Below are 15,905 nucleotides of genomic sequence, written 5' to 3' on the forward strand. Positions count from 1 at the left end.
TCAGGGTGACAGTCACAGTAAGCACCAGCAGACAACGCATGAAGCAACAGTACACCCACCATGAGAACATTTAGAATTATTTGTGTAAATCTAACAGTGAAATACAACTCAGACCCATCCTCTGGGTTTTAACAGAAGTCCAAACTCTCGGTATGGTAGCTCAATGTAAGAAACGGAAGGGAAAAAAACACTGCACAATCAAAACCATTGAACATATAGCAGAGTGCTTTCGACACACCCACTCCTTTCCACACATCCACTACTTTCCTTTGACACACCCACTCGCCCATACTCCGGTCGCCATATTGGGATGCAGCTACCCATTTCTCTCTTTACAACCGGAAAACCAGTTTACCACCAGAAAATCACATCATTGTATTGCCCCATGTCAAATGTTGCCTGCTGGGTAAATGGCTGTTTTGATGAATGCAGCCCTTCTTCATGGTCATATAAGTGATTTAGCTCTAAGAGCTGTTGACCTCTGTAACCCCTAACCTCTGACCTTTTCACCTCCAGCTGCACCCCAGTTCACCAGAGAGCCGTCTGTCGTGGCGGCAGACATCGGCTCAAACGTGACCCTGCCGTGCCACGCGCAGTGGTACCCCTAACCCCAGATCACCTGGAAGAGGGAGGACAACGTATCCCGTTTCACCTTACACAGCACCATCACACAGAACAAGGGAGGATACCTGCAAATATGCAGTAAGGTTTTGGTTCATACACACAAACACACACCCACACATTCACATGCATGAACGCACACATATACACACACACTAATCCCTGTCTCACCTCCTGCAATCTCTGTGTCAGATCTGTGGGTGGAGGATGAGACGGTGTATGTGTGTGAGGCCCAGAGCCAGTTTGGGATGATCCAGAGTCACTGTCACCGGACTGGGTAAGAGACAGGGCTCCCTGTCACATGATCTGGGTACTGTAGGAGGGATACAGTACATAACACCTAGCTCCGTTTCCCGCCAGCCCTTAGTTTTTTTGCATTACTCCCCTCATTATTTATTCCCTGAGAAAAGTTCAGTTCATGGCCTAACTCCTCGAAAGCTTTCAACCTGAATACAGAGGAGGTCAGGTCTGTCTTCAGTTTGCATGCAAAGAGAAAAAAAAAGCAACATTTGAAAAGAAAGCAAATGTTCTCACTGGGAGCAGCAGAGGAAAGCAGTCAGAGTTTGAGTGATCTTTCATTTATGTTGTGATTGTGTGTGTGCATTACGGTCAGCATGAATTGGGATTATTGGAAAGCCAGGGAATGTAGGGTTGAACTTAGCGAAACGTGGCAAAAATTCCCTGGCACGGTTTAAAGGGGTTGTCAGGTCTGTAGAAGTCATGGGAGAAAAGACCTGAATCAAACCCTCACAGTGAGAAAGAGAGAGAGAATGTGAATCCACAGGGCCAGATGTGTTGTCTCTGTGGTTAAGTGTGTGTGTGTGTGTGTGTGTGTGTGTCATCTGTGTGCACGAGTGTGCCACATTCATCTGATCTAACTTCTCTCTCAGACAGACGCAGTGATGTATTAGTCAATCGTTTCCTGGCCAATATACATTTGTATATCTGTTTTGTAACACTTTTAAATACCTTGACTTTTAATTATCTTGACATTGAGTAAGAACAGCAGGTCCTCTGCAGTCTTCAAAGGATCCATGGTATGCATGCAATCCTACTGTATTTCTATTTGATAAAAGTTGCAGAGATTGATGATCCGTGTTTGGATTCTCATTTCAAAGCACAGCCCTGTCAAATCCCACGCACCTCTCTGGATTGTATGTGACTGTGAATGTGTACATTTGTGTATGAAAAAATGTGTATGTTTATTTATGAAAAGCACTCCTTCTCTCCTTGAATCATCTCTGCAGGTTTAACTACCCTGTTAACTGCATTTGGCTGTGTGTTGTGTGTGTGTTGTGCTGTGTGTGTGTGTGGTGTTGTGTGTGTGTGTGTGTTGTGTGGGTGTGTGTGTGGTGTTGTGTGTGGTGTGTGTGTGTGTTGTGTGTGTGTGTGTGTGTGTGTGTGTGTGTGTGTGTGTGTGTGTGTGTGTGTGTGTGTGTGTGTGTGGTGGTGTGTGTGTTGTGTGGTTTTGTTCATGGAAGTGTCGGTTGTTGTGTGGCTTGTTCATGAGTGCGTGTGTGTGTGCTTGTTCATGAGTGCGCATGTTGTGTTTGTAAGTGCTGCTTGAATGTTGTGCAAATTGTCTATTTGGGGGAACGCATAGTCACAGGGTTCTTATTTGGGCTAAAGATCATGTCAGATCCAGCTGCCCCATATAAACGTGTGCCCCACTTCCCTAGTGACACAGTCCCTGCCCAGCCCATAACACCCCGCCTCTGGGGTTACCGTGGCAACACACCAAGCAAAACATGGAAGTTGGTCCAGTCCCGCAACGCAACTCACTCACTCACACACACACATATATACAGTCTGTTAGCTCAGCAGCTGGATTGTCTCATGCACAATGCCAAGTGTTGGCTGGAGTGGTGTAAAGCAGTGGAAATGTCTTCTTTGGAGTGATGAATCACACTTCACCATCTGGGTTTGGCGGATGCCAGAAGAACGCTACCTGCCCGAATGCATAGTGCCAACTGTAAAGTTTGGTGGAGGAGGAATAATGTTCTGGGGCTGTTTTTCATGGTTCATGCTAGGCCCCTTAGTTCCAGTGAAGGGAAATGCTTACGATACAGCATACAATGACATTATAGATGATTCTGTGCTCCCAAGTTTGTGGTAAAACATTGGGGAATGCCCTTTTCCTGTTTCAGCATGCACAATGCAAGGTTCACACAGAAGTGTTAAGTTGAGATCGGTGTGGAAGAACTTGAATAGTCTGCTTAGATTCCTGACCTTAACCCCATCAAACACCTTTGAGATAAATTGGAACGCTGACTGCGAGCCAGGCCTAATCGCCCAACATCAGTGCCCGACCTCACTAATACTCTTGTGGCTGAATGGAAGAAAGTCCCCGCAGCAATGTTCCAACATCTAGTGGAAAGCCTTTCCAGAAGAGTGGAGAATGTTATAGAAGCAAAGGGGGGACCAACTCCATATTAATGCCCATGATTTTGGAATAAGATGTTCGACGATCACGTGTCCACATACTTTTGGTTATGTAGTGTATGTGTGAACATAAAATTAGGATTTCTTTCCAATCTGGCGACCATCTTTTTAATTTCTCGGTCGTTCCTCATGCTGTATCCTCAAGCAGGAATCCTTAGTGTTCTCACACCACAGTACCGGTCCCAAAGTGGAGAGACAGGACACTAACTAACGTCTGTTGTTGTTACAGGCCTTTAGTGACGAATAGCCAGATGAATAATATATATAATTTTGGAATGTATACAATGTATACATGAGCCCTACGTGTTGCTCAGTCTACTCGAGCATAACATTTCTACATTATCTTCCATCATACTGTCGTGTCGTTGAATATCATTCTATGTGAAGACTGTATCTTATCAAATCAATTCTCTGTGTAATTTAATTACGCAACTAAACTAATCATGTACAGTTGAAGTCGGAAGTTTACGTACACCTAAGCCAAATACATTTAAACTCAGTTTTTCTCAATTCCTGACATTCAATCAGAGTAAAAATTCCCTGTTTTAGGTCAGTTAAGATCACCACTTTATTTTAAGAATGTGAAATGTCAGAACAATAGAATGATTTATTTAAGCTTTTATTTCTTTCATCACATTCCCAGTGGGTCAGAAGTTTACATACACTCAATTAGTATATGGTAGCATTGCCTTTAAATTTTTTAACCTTCCACAAGCTTCCCACAATAAGTTGGATGAATTTGGCCCATTCCTCCTGACAGAGCTGGTGTAACTGAGTCAGGTTGTGTAGGCCTCCTTGCTCGCAGACACTTTTTCAGTTCTGCCCTCAATCTATGGATTGAGGTTAGGGCTTTGTGATGGTCACTCCAATACCTTGACTTTGTTTCCTTAAGCCATTTTGCCACAACTTTGGAAGTATGCTTGGGTCATTGTCCATTTGGAAGACCCATTTGCGACCAAGCTAACTTCCTGACTGATGTCTTGAGATCTTGTTTCAATTATCCACATAATTTTCCATCTTCATGATGCCATCTATTTTGTGAAGCGCACCAGTCCCTCCTGCAGCAAAGCACCCCCACAACATGATGCTGCCACCCCGTGATTCACGTTGGGATGGTGTTCTTCGGCTTGCAAGCGTCCCCCTTTTCACTCCAAATATAACAATTGTTATATGGCCAAAAAGTTCTATTTTGTTTCATCAACCAGAGGACATTTCTCCAAAAAGTACGATCTTTGTCCCCATGTGGCAGTTGCAAACCGTAGTCTGGCTTTTTATGAAGGTTTTGAGCAGTGGCTTCTTCCTTGCTGAGCGGCCTTTCAGGTTATGTCGATATAGGACTCGTTTTACTGTGGATATAGATACTTTTGTATCTTTCAGCAAGGAAGAATTAGCGATTTTCGTAAATCAACTTGATGACAAAAAAATATGCACAAACAGTTTGTCTCTACATTAACTAACATATTCCTCTCAATTGTACATTTTTTGCTTGACTCGTTATGTACGTTATAACAACTACATCTGGTTCCACCATAATGTTTTGTCAGCCATTTTGTTGAAGAACGCCACAAGGTAAGGGTGGCTCGCGTCAAAATTCGTCATTGGAACCACTCGATATGATTGGTCATATAAAAACCTTGGGATCCAAATGCATAATGATGCTCTAACTCCCCCTTGTGGTGGTCTGGAGCAATGAAGCCGTGACGCTGGTACCTCTAAGTCCCACAGTGCCAGCTCGCAACTTTTAAAGGAGAACCACTGTATGCAACTGAAGCAAATCAGAATAGGGGAAGCAAACATTCACACTGAGCACATACGGAGCCAGTTTAAAGCTGGAATCCTTAATGTGAAACTGCAGAGTCCATGATATTGCAACAACAAAGAAGTTACGGCAAACAGCGAACACTGTTGTTTTTCCCGCATCGGACATCATTGCACATGCGATAGAACAGCAGCATTTGTAATGCATTTTTTTTTAGCACGATGTGCAATGCCCCCAGAATCTGCTTAGACAACATAACAAAAACAGTAACAACGGCCGTGGGGTGGACAGTGGCTCTATTTCCCTTACTGCAGATTCAGTCTTTAACGAGACCTGTTCATAAAAGGCAATCGGTCAGAATTAGGACCGGTCCAATAAGCCGCCCTGCATGTCCTGGCATGAAAATCACACTCACTCACTCACCCACTCTCCCACTCTCCCACTCTCCCTCCTCCCCTCTCTCCCTCTCTCCCTCTCTCCCTCTCTCCCTCCTTCCCTCTCTCCCTCTTCCCCTCTCTCTCTCTCTCACCGCTCTCTCTCTCTCTCCCACTCTCAGAAATGTTCTTATAAAAACATCACCAGGCTAACAGTTGTTTTCTTACCGTTGGTCCTCAGTTATAGCACAGATACACTAATTAGATGTTATATAGTTAAATACCTAATGTGTGAGAACACTGCACTGAACATGACTTATTCAGCCCCAGACATCTTAGCATTGCTCACTGGGACTGGGCCAGACCAGCAGAGATGTAACCCAGACAGGTGTTGGTGGAAATGACTCAAGCCGTCTCAACACTACAATTAACCTTCAGTAGCAATCTAAATGCCATTTCAATACCACGTTATTATCACCACTAGGGGTGGAGAGGGTTCTGAAGTGTACAGTACTGCGTTTTTGTCCAAACATGGAAAACAATCACAGCCACAGACTGGGAATTAGCACTCTAAGATTGTTCAAAACTGTCTTAGTCATCAAAGCAGGGGAGGAAAGAGGGATATTTTTTATTTTGTTCTTTTATTTAACCTTTATTTAACTAGGCAAGTCGTTTACGAAAAAAATCTTATTTATAATGACGGCCTACACTGGCCAAAGCCGGATGACGCTGGGCCAATTGTGCACCACCCTATGGGACTCACATAAGGTGGTGTAGTGACACCTCTAGCACTGAGATGCTGTGCTGAGATGCTTACAACATTTGCACACACTGTATATAGATTTTTCTATTGTGTTATTGACTCTACGTTTGTTTATCCCATGTGTAACTCTGTGTTTGTGTCGCACTGCTTTGCTTTATCTTGGCCAGGTCACAGTTGTAAATGAGAACTTGTTCTCAACTGGCCTACCTGGTTAAATAAAGTTGAAATAAAATTTAAATAAAAGTGCCATAGACCGCTGCGCCACTCGGGAGCCTTTATGATGAATTGCCCAATGAAATACCTCAGTCATTTGTTTTCCTTGTTCTCTCCTCTCCCTCTCTCCAGTGCCCCCCAGTATCCAGGTGGGTCCGCGGGTGATGAAGTTTCAGGTGGTGGACGGGGCACAGCCCTCTCTGAAGGATGGCGCCGCCCTGGGGGTGGACGGGGCACAGTACAGGATCTACACCAATGGCTCTCTGACCTTAGGTCAGGTGGGGCTGAGTGACGAGGGAAACTACACCTGTGTGGTCACTAACATCGCTGGACGTGACCAGGCCAATGTTCAGCTGCAGGTGAAAGGTGAGTCACTGAATGTCTTATAAGCCTGAAAAGGAACAAAACACACACTCACTGGAAATGTAGAAGTTAAAGTGAGGACATGGTTTTGCAAAACTGCATCCAAACTCTTTACAAACAAGTTTGATAAAGGTTTAGGTTGTGCCCAAGTACTGTTCTTCTTATCATTGATTTAATGTTAGTGTCCTTCTCTGTGTCTGTCTTCAGTCCCCCCCCCCACCCCCCCCGTGGTGGAGCTGCTGGAGTCCCCCTTCAACAGCCCCCACCATTAGAGAGTGGCCAACCAACGCATTGCCTTCCCCTGCCCTGCCAAAGGTGAGAACCAACTTTGCTTTATACAGGCATCCAATCACAATGGCACCCACCAGGCAGATAAGTGTAATCTGTCAACCAATAATATTAGTTTCAGTCACCCTTATAGAATGGACAGAAGCTTTTTGCTTACAGGATATCCCAAAAAAGCTAGCTACTTATATAATTTACCCATGTCTTACCACTTTTCTTTCTCTCTTTATCTTTCTATGATCTCTCCTCCCACTATTCCTCTCCCTCCCTCTCTTCCTCCATCCCTCCCTCCCCCCGAGGCACTCCTACCCCCATTATAAAGTGGTTGCGTAACGGTCAGGAGCTGACGGGGAATGAGCCCGGTCTGACCATCATGGAGGATGGAGCCCTCCTCATCCTGGCATCGGTGTCTCAGCTGGACAACGGAGAGTATGTCTGCACTGCCGCCAACAAGGTTGCCACCACCAAGAAGCAGTACCAACTCAAAGTCAACGGTGAGCTAGCCTAGCGTGGAATCCTTGAATAATACTACTGTGGTGGTAGTACTGAATCAATAGTAGAACTGAATTATATTATTATATGGTAGTACTAGCATTTTACTGTGTCATATGGTAGTACTGCTGCAGAAAAGCGAAGTGTAACATGGCAGGCCTGACCTTTCCCCTTTGACCTCCATGCAGTTCCCCCAGATCTCCACGACAATGAGTCACCGGGCAACGTGTCTGTGGTGCTGAACCAGACCACCAACCTTGTGTGTGATGTCACAGGAAGTCCTGCCCCCATCATCACCTGGTACAAGGATTGTTTTCCTGTAGGTGAACCAGGGAGAAAGAGGCAAAGCGAGAGGTTTTACTCTGCCCAAAATCTGTCCACGAAAAATAAGCCCATGAATTGAGGATTTTTTTAATGGAGGTCAATTACAGTGCCAAATTTGTCAACCAAAAATATTATTGCTCATTTTCTACATGAGGCTTATTTGATTGAATATACGTTTTGTAGTGGTTAGGTTGTTACAAATGCACTGATATAAAATTGACTTTATATCGGAGTTGTGTTGTCATAGAGATAGATCATGGATATAACCCGTTTTAACGAGGACATTACCATTGAGAGCTTCCACATTTTACTGGGTTGGAATTCCTATGAGTTGGGAGCAATCAGCCAATGAAGAACGTCTGCCCATGCTGTCACAGACGCTATAATGGCACAGATACAAAGATGAGTCCTCTATCTATCTCTATGACCTGTTGTTCACATGTGTTTTTTCCCCTCTCATTGGCTAGAATGGTTCCACCTGGTTGCGCCTCCCGCCTGCTTTCCATCTTTAAGCACATGTATTTCCATTGTTAGAGCGGTCATCAATCGACTATCTTGTCAAAATAATAGACAATCTTTGGATGAACTCATATTACACAACTGCTGTAGAGATGGAGGAGAGGATAAAACATATACAATGCACATTGATTTGACACATAATAGATTGTCTCCTGAATAGGTTATTAATAACTAATCAATCATCCTTGTAGTTTGTTATTGTTCTATGCTTGTTACGATATTGTGAATATGAATACAGCCCTTTAATCATCAAATACATCCATTACTAAGAGCAGGGGTATTCGAATCTTACCCTACGAGGCCCAGAGTACTGCTGGTTTGCTGTTCTACCTGATCATTAATTGCACACACCTTGTGCCCAGGTCTAAATCATTTCCTGATTAGAATTGAAGAATGAATAAAAGCAGAGGAACTGGCCTTGAGGTCCAGATTGGTATTTTAGGAACTTACTGGATAAGATCAACATTTGCAGATCCATACTCATGGATAGCATCATGGGTTAACATACTTAAATATAACCAGAGGTAAGGATGAAAGGAAAGGCTGCTTTTCCTCCATGAATGAAAGAGCCCAAAAAATCTGAAAGAGCTCTGATCATAGGCTGCATGCTCCAACAAAACAGCTGTAAATCTCAAACACGGCTCATAAAGCCATCTTGATGTGGATCATTTTCAGATTGAAGTGTGTGTCTGGTCGTGTGTGTGTGTCTGTGTGCACGTGTGTGTGCATGTGTGTGTGGAATAAAAACAGTAACAAGGAAATATTGAATGATGCTTTAGAAGCATAGATGTAATAACATCATAATGATGATATTTTAGTATGGGCACATAAATCTACATTACACTGTAATATAATATATTCCACTTAAAAAACTTCTTAGGGATAGTTTCCTGAATTTCCGCCTGACTGACGTGCCCAAAGTAAACTGCCTGTTACTCAGGCCCAGAAGCCAGGATATGCATATAATTGGTAGCATTGGATAGAAAACACTTTGAAGTTTCTAAAACTGTTAAAATAATGCCTGAGACTATAACAGAATGGCAGGCGAAAATCCGAAGAAAAACCAACCGGAATTGTATATATTTTTTTAGGTCCCAGGCTTTTATAATGGAAATATATTGTTACTATGTAAATCTGTCTCCCAGATTGCAATTCCTATGGCTTCCACTAGATGTCAACAGTCTTTAGTCAAGGTGTCAGGCTTGTTTTTTGAAAAACAAGCAAGAATTTTGAGTTTTGGTGAGAAGAGCACTGGAACAATATCAGTCTTTCGGCACGTGAGGGAGAAGGCGCGTGCTTACTAATTTTCCTTTCCTATTGAACATACTACGTTCCGTATGAAAGATTATAGTTTATTTACATTTTAGAGTACCTGAGGATTTAATAGAAACATCATTTGACTTGTTTGGACGTTTAGCGGTAGCTTTTTGGACTCCTTTGTCTCCATGTTGAACAAGTGGATTACTGAAATCAATGGCGCCAACTAAACTGACTTTTTGGGATATAAAGAAGGATTTTATCTAACAAAACGACCATTCGTGTAGTAGCTGGGACCCTTGGGATTGCAAACAGAGGAAGATCTTCAAAAGTAAGTGATTTATTTAATGCTATTTAATGCTAAACAAATTTAATGCTAAACAAAAAAAACATTGTTGCAAATGATGGGGAATAACCAATCGCAATGAAGCTTCGCCTGCTACGAACTCTAAAGCACTCTTCAGACAACCACGGTGAATGTGGCTGTACATCAAATGTTGCAATGGTAAAATGTTTAATATAATTTTTACCTGACACGATCACTTTGCCTACTCTTAATTATTGCCAAATATGTTTGCATGTATAACCTTTTTTCCTAACCAATTCTGATGGTTGTTAATAACAAATTCGGACAATATTACCCTTATATCAACACACTCGTCGCTCCTGTTTAAAAACTCTAAATCGCTTGGCAAAGTAGGCATCCAAGTCACTTGCCGATAATGTTGCATACAACGTTTTAATAAAGGTCTGTCATTTTCATCTAACACAATCAAAGTTAACGTAAGCCCGGACACACTGAGTATATCAAACATTAGGAAAACCTGTTCCTTCATCTTCACTGATTTGAAGTGGATTTAACAAGTGACATCAATAAGGGATCACAGCTTTCATCTGGATTCACCTGGTCAGTCTGTGTCATGGAAATAGCAGGTATTCTTAATGTTTTGTATACTCAGTGCATTCAATTGCCCAACTTATAAGAATGCCCAATTTAGGCATATTTTTTAACATCGTGATGTTGCGCTACAAAGTGATAACATGATGTAGGTAATTAAATAATCCAAAGAAAGGCGTATTTATTTATTAGTGTAGTGGTTATAAGTATTTAGGCATATCATGTGAATAGGCTTCATGTGAAATAATTGTCAAAAGCAGAAGAGATACTGTTGCATGTAGGTCTGGATTATATATGGATTGATCATATGGAAATATCAAAACATTATTTTAACAACTCCAATGCAACTACATGTGGCGCACAAACCACTGACTCGCTGAGTAGCTTTTATTTTTACCCATAAGACTAGGAGAAAAATGTCTATATTCTCAGCATTAACGACCAATTTCCTACTCTGAGACACTTTTAAATCTGAGTATATCATAAAACTAAGATGTAGTGAGAAAGTCTGAGAGACAGTGGATTTTATATACACCACTTTCTGTTTTTAACAGGGTTTATTCAGTAATTGGTGGGGTAATTGTCTCAATGTCAAATATCTATATTCAATCTAAAATCTCCCTATAGATATAGATGAGTGCAGAGACAGGACCCACCAGTGCAGGTACAACCAGATCTGTGAGAACAGCAGAGGGAGCTACCACTGTACCTGCCCCAGGGGCTACCGCTCTCAGGGTGTAGGAAGCCCTTGTGTGGGTACGTCCCCCCTCTACCCCCAAACCCCCTCACCCACTACCCCTTACCCCTGCCCTCAGCTTCTGTGCGCAGACCTCTGTCTCTCTCCACCCCCCTTTCCCGATGCCTGCTCAAAACTTCAATAATACCCTAGCCAGCTGTGACATCACATCCTCCCTTTACTTTCTAATGCTAACATTGCTAAAGCACTGCTAGCTGTCTGCTGTGGAAACCCTGACTAACCACTACAAAGAGAAGTTGAACATGCCGAGTACTGACTGAATATATGTGTAGTTAGAGTACAGCAGGTAAAGACAATGGAAACAACCAGCAAGGTGAAGAGGATGAAAAGGAGCCACAGACAGGAAATTACCTGGAAATAACATGTCTGTCTGTCGTCACAAGGCCAGCACCTCTCTCTCTCCCTCTTGGCTCTGTCACTCTTTCACCTTTGACTTTTCACCTTTGACCTTTCACTCTGGGTTTCACCCACCGCAGGGTGGCTATGCTTTGTAATGCCATACATTAACTGTCCCTGTCCATTCCCCCTGTGACATCATTAACACTGGACACTGATGTCTATACCTACTTGCCTGTACAATTTGAACATTTTGTTGCATCAAATTGGATATACAGTCTGTTGCATTTGATTTTCAAGTGGCAAGATTTTAACTGAGCACCATAGTGAGTTAAGAGACCATTAACCAGGGCAGCTCTAGGAGGGCAGAAATTTGACGAACTGACTTGTTGGAAGGGTGGCATCCTATGACGGTGCCACGTTGAAAGTCACGTAGCTCTTCAGTAAGGCCATTCTACTGCCAATGTTCTTCTAAGGAGATTGCATGGCTGTGTGCCCAACGGGTGTTGAAGAAATAGCTGAATCCAGTACTTTGAAGGGGTGTCCACATACTTCTGTATATATGGTGTATGTTCCCAAATTGCAAAATTTTTCCAGTTGTGCTGACATTCATATAATGTTTGTGTCTGTGTTGCAAGAATATTAACAAAACAGCAATTCTGAGTTCTTTAAATGTTCCCAGAACATGTCATTTGGTTGTGGGAACAGTGTGGGTACATTGCAAGAGATAGGTTCCCGAAACACAAAATATGCCCAGTTGATGTGTAAGTTAGGTTGCAGAGGAAATTCCCTTAATGTAGTAAGAATGAAATGAGTCCTTTTTTTATAACATTCGTAGAATATTTGCTTTAGGTTTAACAAAATAGTTAATTGATGTTCACGCATATACACAGTGTGTACCAAACATTATGAACACCTTCCCATGACATAGACTGACCAGGTGAATCCAGGTGGAAGCTATGATCCCTTATTGATGTCACTTGTTAAGTCTACTTCAATCAGTGTAGATGAAGGGCAGGAGACAGGTTAAGTATCAAATCATTAAAAGTCAAATTCCCAGTTTCAATATCAAGTCAAACTATATTATAATGTAATGACTTCAATATGGTATAATACAAGCCAGACTATAGCCTATAGCAAGTTTAAAACTACATGGACCAGTGAAATTGTGAAAGTCTGCTCTGATTTAGTTTGTACTCCCTTTTGCACTGCATTGATTGTTAGCCAAGTAGTTTGTGCTAGCCGGGGAGGGCTTGTCAGAACATAAGTCACAAAAGCCTCACGTACGTGGAGTCCTATTCCTAGCTCATCCTCTGTTTGACGTAGTGCACACATCCTCTCTGTTCTTCAACACATTTTGTGAAGTAGTTCATACGTGCAGCCTCTCGTATATCTTGTGACACGCATGTGCTGGGATCGGTCATGCCTGTGTGTAAGCCACTCACAGGGATGAGAGCAGAAGTGGGAACAACATCAATCTCCATTTGTTCATCTGCTGGGAGACATGATTAAGTGGCACAGATATGATCCAGAGAGACGCCTCACTCTGAGCCCCTAGACCCAACACACATGTACATACACACACGGACACACACACGGACACACACACACGGACACACACACACACACACATGTAGCACACACACACACACACACACCAGCCACACACACTATGTGACGGCTTGAGTTTCAGACCCTGGGTAGATTGACTGGTCGCTACTCCCTGTCCTGATTTATTTTTGCAAATTGAAAGATTCCAAGAAGTGAGTCAGTTTTTGTTGGCAAGGCAACCGCCCGGATCGGTTACAGGCTGCACCACGAGCCCCCGTGCTCGCTATTTTCATGGTACACACTGTATCAGCCATGAAATGATACCAACACTAAAACAATATTAATTAATTGAGATTGCTGCAATACTTCAGGGTTTTGGCTCTGGGCCCTGGAACCTGGGGCTGTCCGGTCAGACCTCCGACTAGGGCCTGGAATTCTCCCAGGCCCTAGCCTGAGTGATGGCTGGGCTGGCAGGGATCAAAGCAGAGGATTGTAGCTAACGTTGGTGAGATGTATGCTACGGTACAGTAATCTGACCTCACTGCAAACACAGGTTATCACAGAAATGTTCCTAACACTGGCTGGGAGTTTCTGATTATATTGAGTACAGCTTACTCTGGTTAGATCAGAGTAGCCGTCATAATCTTGGCCTGTACAGAGAATCAAGAACGGTCCACCACCCAAAGGACATCCAGCCAACTTGACATAACTGTGGGAAGCATTGGAGCCAACATGGGCCAGCATCCCTGTGGAATGCTTTCGACACCTTGTAGAGTCAATGCCCCGACGAATTGAAGCTATTCTGAAGGGGAACTAGGGCTGTTACAGTGACCGTATTACCGCCACACCGGCGGTCACAAGTCTTGATGGCAGTCAAATTCCATGTGACCGTTTATTCGTGGTAATTAGGCTTCTCCAAGCTCTGATACTGCTGGTCATTAGTAGCCTACAAAACTTTGCTAACTGCCTGGTACTCAGCACTCTGTTGTCCCTCTAATCACTCAGACGTCAATGCAAATGTAAGCGAAAATCTAATCAAACACTTCATGAGAGCCCATGAGTTCGTGTGCAACATTTCTATAGGCTATGTAATTGTGTGAGAAAACAGAGTGATGGTTTGTATCACAACTAAAGTGGCCAAGTAACTTCTTAAAATTAAGCACATGAATCAGCTTTACAACAGGTTTAGAGTCTAACTGGCATACATACGCAGCACATGAGTTTCAAGTTTGGTGAAGATCATTTTCACCATAAAAATGCACCTTTATAATAAAAGCATTACATGCTTAATTGCATTTGCGGTCACTTTTGAGAATGGTGTTTTCCCATTGTGCACATTGCTGCGTTTATCATGTGAAGAAGTAGCCTAATAGTTTATCAACATTTTAAGCTAAATATTCTGATCCATTGTGTCAGCCTCATTTTAAAAAAATTTGGGGATCTATCCCATCCCACAACTGTCCCAGACTTTGTTTTGAATATTTATTTCAGAAAAGGTAAACCTTTGTACTATGGGGGATAATAGATTGACATAGGCTAGTAGTTTTGCTGTTCATTAGACCTACTCATCTTGTTGGCTGACGAAAAGTAAATGTGGACAGTTCTTCCAATATCTTTAATATTTGCCTGAGAATTGGATACGGGTGCGTGCAGTTGAGTCCCCGATGGGTCTGTCTTCCTTTAAACAGGTCAACATTTAATATGCTGGTGGAAATTAAGTAAAATTAATTTAAGTTTCCCTGCATTAAAGTCCCCGGCCACTAGGAGCGATGCCTCTGGATGAGCATTTTCCTGTTTGCTTATGGCCGTATAGAGCTCATTGAGTGTGGTCTTAGTGCCAGCATCGGTTTGTGGTGGTAAATAGACAGCTACAAAGAATATTGATAAACTCTCTAGGTAGATAGTATGGTCTACAGCTAATCATGAGATACTCTACCTCAAGCAGGAAAAACCTTGAGACTTCCTTAGATATTGTGCACCAGCTGTTATTTAGAAATATACATAGACCGCCACCTCTTATCTTACCAGAGGCTGCTGTATGTTATTCATGTTGTCTTTCAGCCACGACTCGGTGAAACAAGATAATACAGATGTTAATGTCCCGTTGGTAGGATATACGTCCTTGTAGTTTGTCCACTTTATTATTGAGCGATTATACGTTGGCCAATAGTACGGATGGCAAAGGCAGATTAGCCACTCGTTGCCGAATCCTCACAAGGCACCCCGATCTCCTCCTTCCGCGAAACCTCAGTCTCTTTCTTCTGTGAATGACGGGATGAGGGCCTGTTCAGGTGTCTGGAGTAAATCCCTTTCATCCGACTCATTAAATAAAAATTCTTCATCCAGTTCAAGGTGAGTAATCGCTGTTCTGATGTCCAGAAGCTCTTTCCTTAATAAGAGATGGTAGCAGCAACATTATGTACAAAATAAGAAAAAAACTAACAAAATAGTGAGGTTGGTTACCTACAATTAATATGCCTGTGTTTGTATAAGTAAATGCTGTTAAAATGTTCTGTGAATGAAATTAAAATGCCATGTGTCTTTATCTCACCTACAATACAGTCACAGAGTTTCTAAACCCAGTGGCGAGACTTCCCGGGAATGCTTGCCAAACAGTCCAGGCTGGGGTTCGAGAAGTGAAATATTCTTCCTTAGTTGTTAATTTTCTCAATCTGAAGACACAACTAGGGCTGTTGCGGTGAATAGAATAGGTTAACTTTTGTACTTTGGGGGATAGTAGATTGACATAGGCTAGTGCTTTTGCTGTTCGTTAGGTCTACTCATCTTGTTTGCTGATGAAAAGTTAATGTGGACAGTTCTTCCAATATCGTCAATATACACCTCAGAATTGGATAAGGACGCGTGCAGTTGCTTCCACGATGTGTCTGTCTTCACTTGTAGCCTGTGAGAAAGGGCTCCCGAGTGGCGCAAGGCACTGCATCTCATGCTTG

The 15,905-nt window shown here is 42.7% G+C and overlaps 1 protein-coding gene across 1 annotated transcript; it reads left to right on the plus strand.

Moving 5' to 3' along the window:
• The first annotated feature begins 7,104 nt into the window (after positions 1 to 7,104).
• LOC111971238 (neural cell adhesion molecule 1-like) lies at positions 7,105 to 7,815 on the plus strand. The gene is made up of 2 exons (XM_023998018.2): positions 7,105 to 7,314; positions 7,501 to 7,815. Exons 1-2 carry the CDS (start codon positions 7,194 to 7,196, stop codon positions 7,713 to 7,715), a joined length of 336 nt encoding a protein of 111 aa, XP_023853786.2. The 5' UTR covers positions 7,105 to 7,193; the 3' UTR covers positions 7,716 to 7,815.
• The last annotated feature ends 8,090 nt before the right edge of the window (positions 7,816 to 15,905 follow it).

This window comes from Salvelinus sp. IW2-2015, linkage group LG13 (genome assembly GCF_002910315.2).
Source record: "Salvelinus sp. IW2-2015 linkage group LG13, ASM291031v2, whole genome shotgun sequence".
Lineage (NCBI taxonomy): Eukaryota > Metazoa > Chordata > Actinopteri > Salmoniformes > Salmonidae > Salvelinus > Salvelinus sp. IW2-2015.

Bases quoted from the DNA above. Each gene is read 5' to 3' on its own strand.
- LOC111971238 (XM_023998018.2), top strand. From the start codon at position 7,194: ATGGAGGATGGAGCCCTCCTCATCCTGGCATCGGTGTCTCAGCTGGAC. The intron at 7,315-7,500 runs GTGAGCTAGCCT...ACCTCCATGCAG, and splicing joins GTACCAACTCAAAGTCAACG to TTCCCCCAGATCTCCACGAC.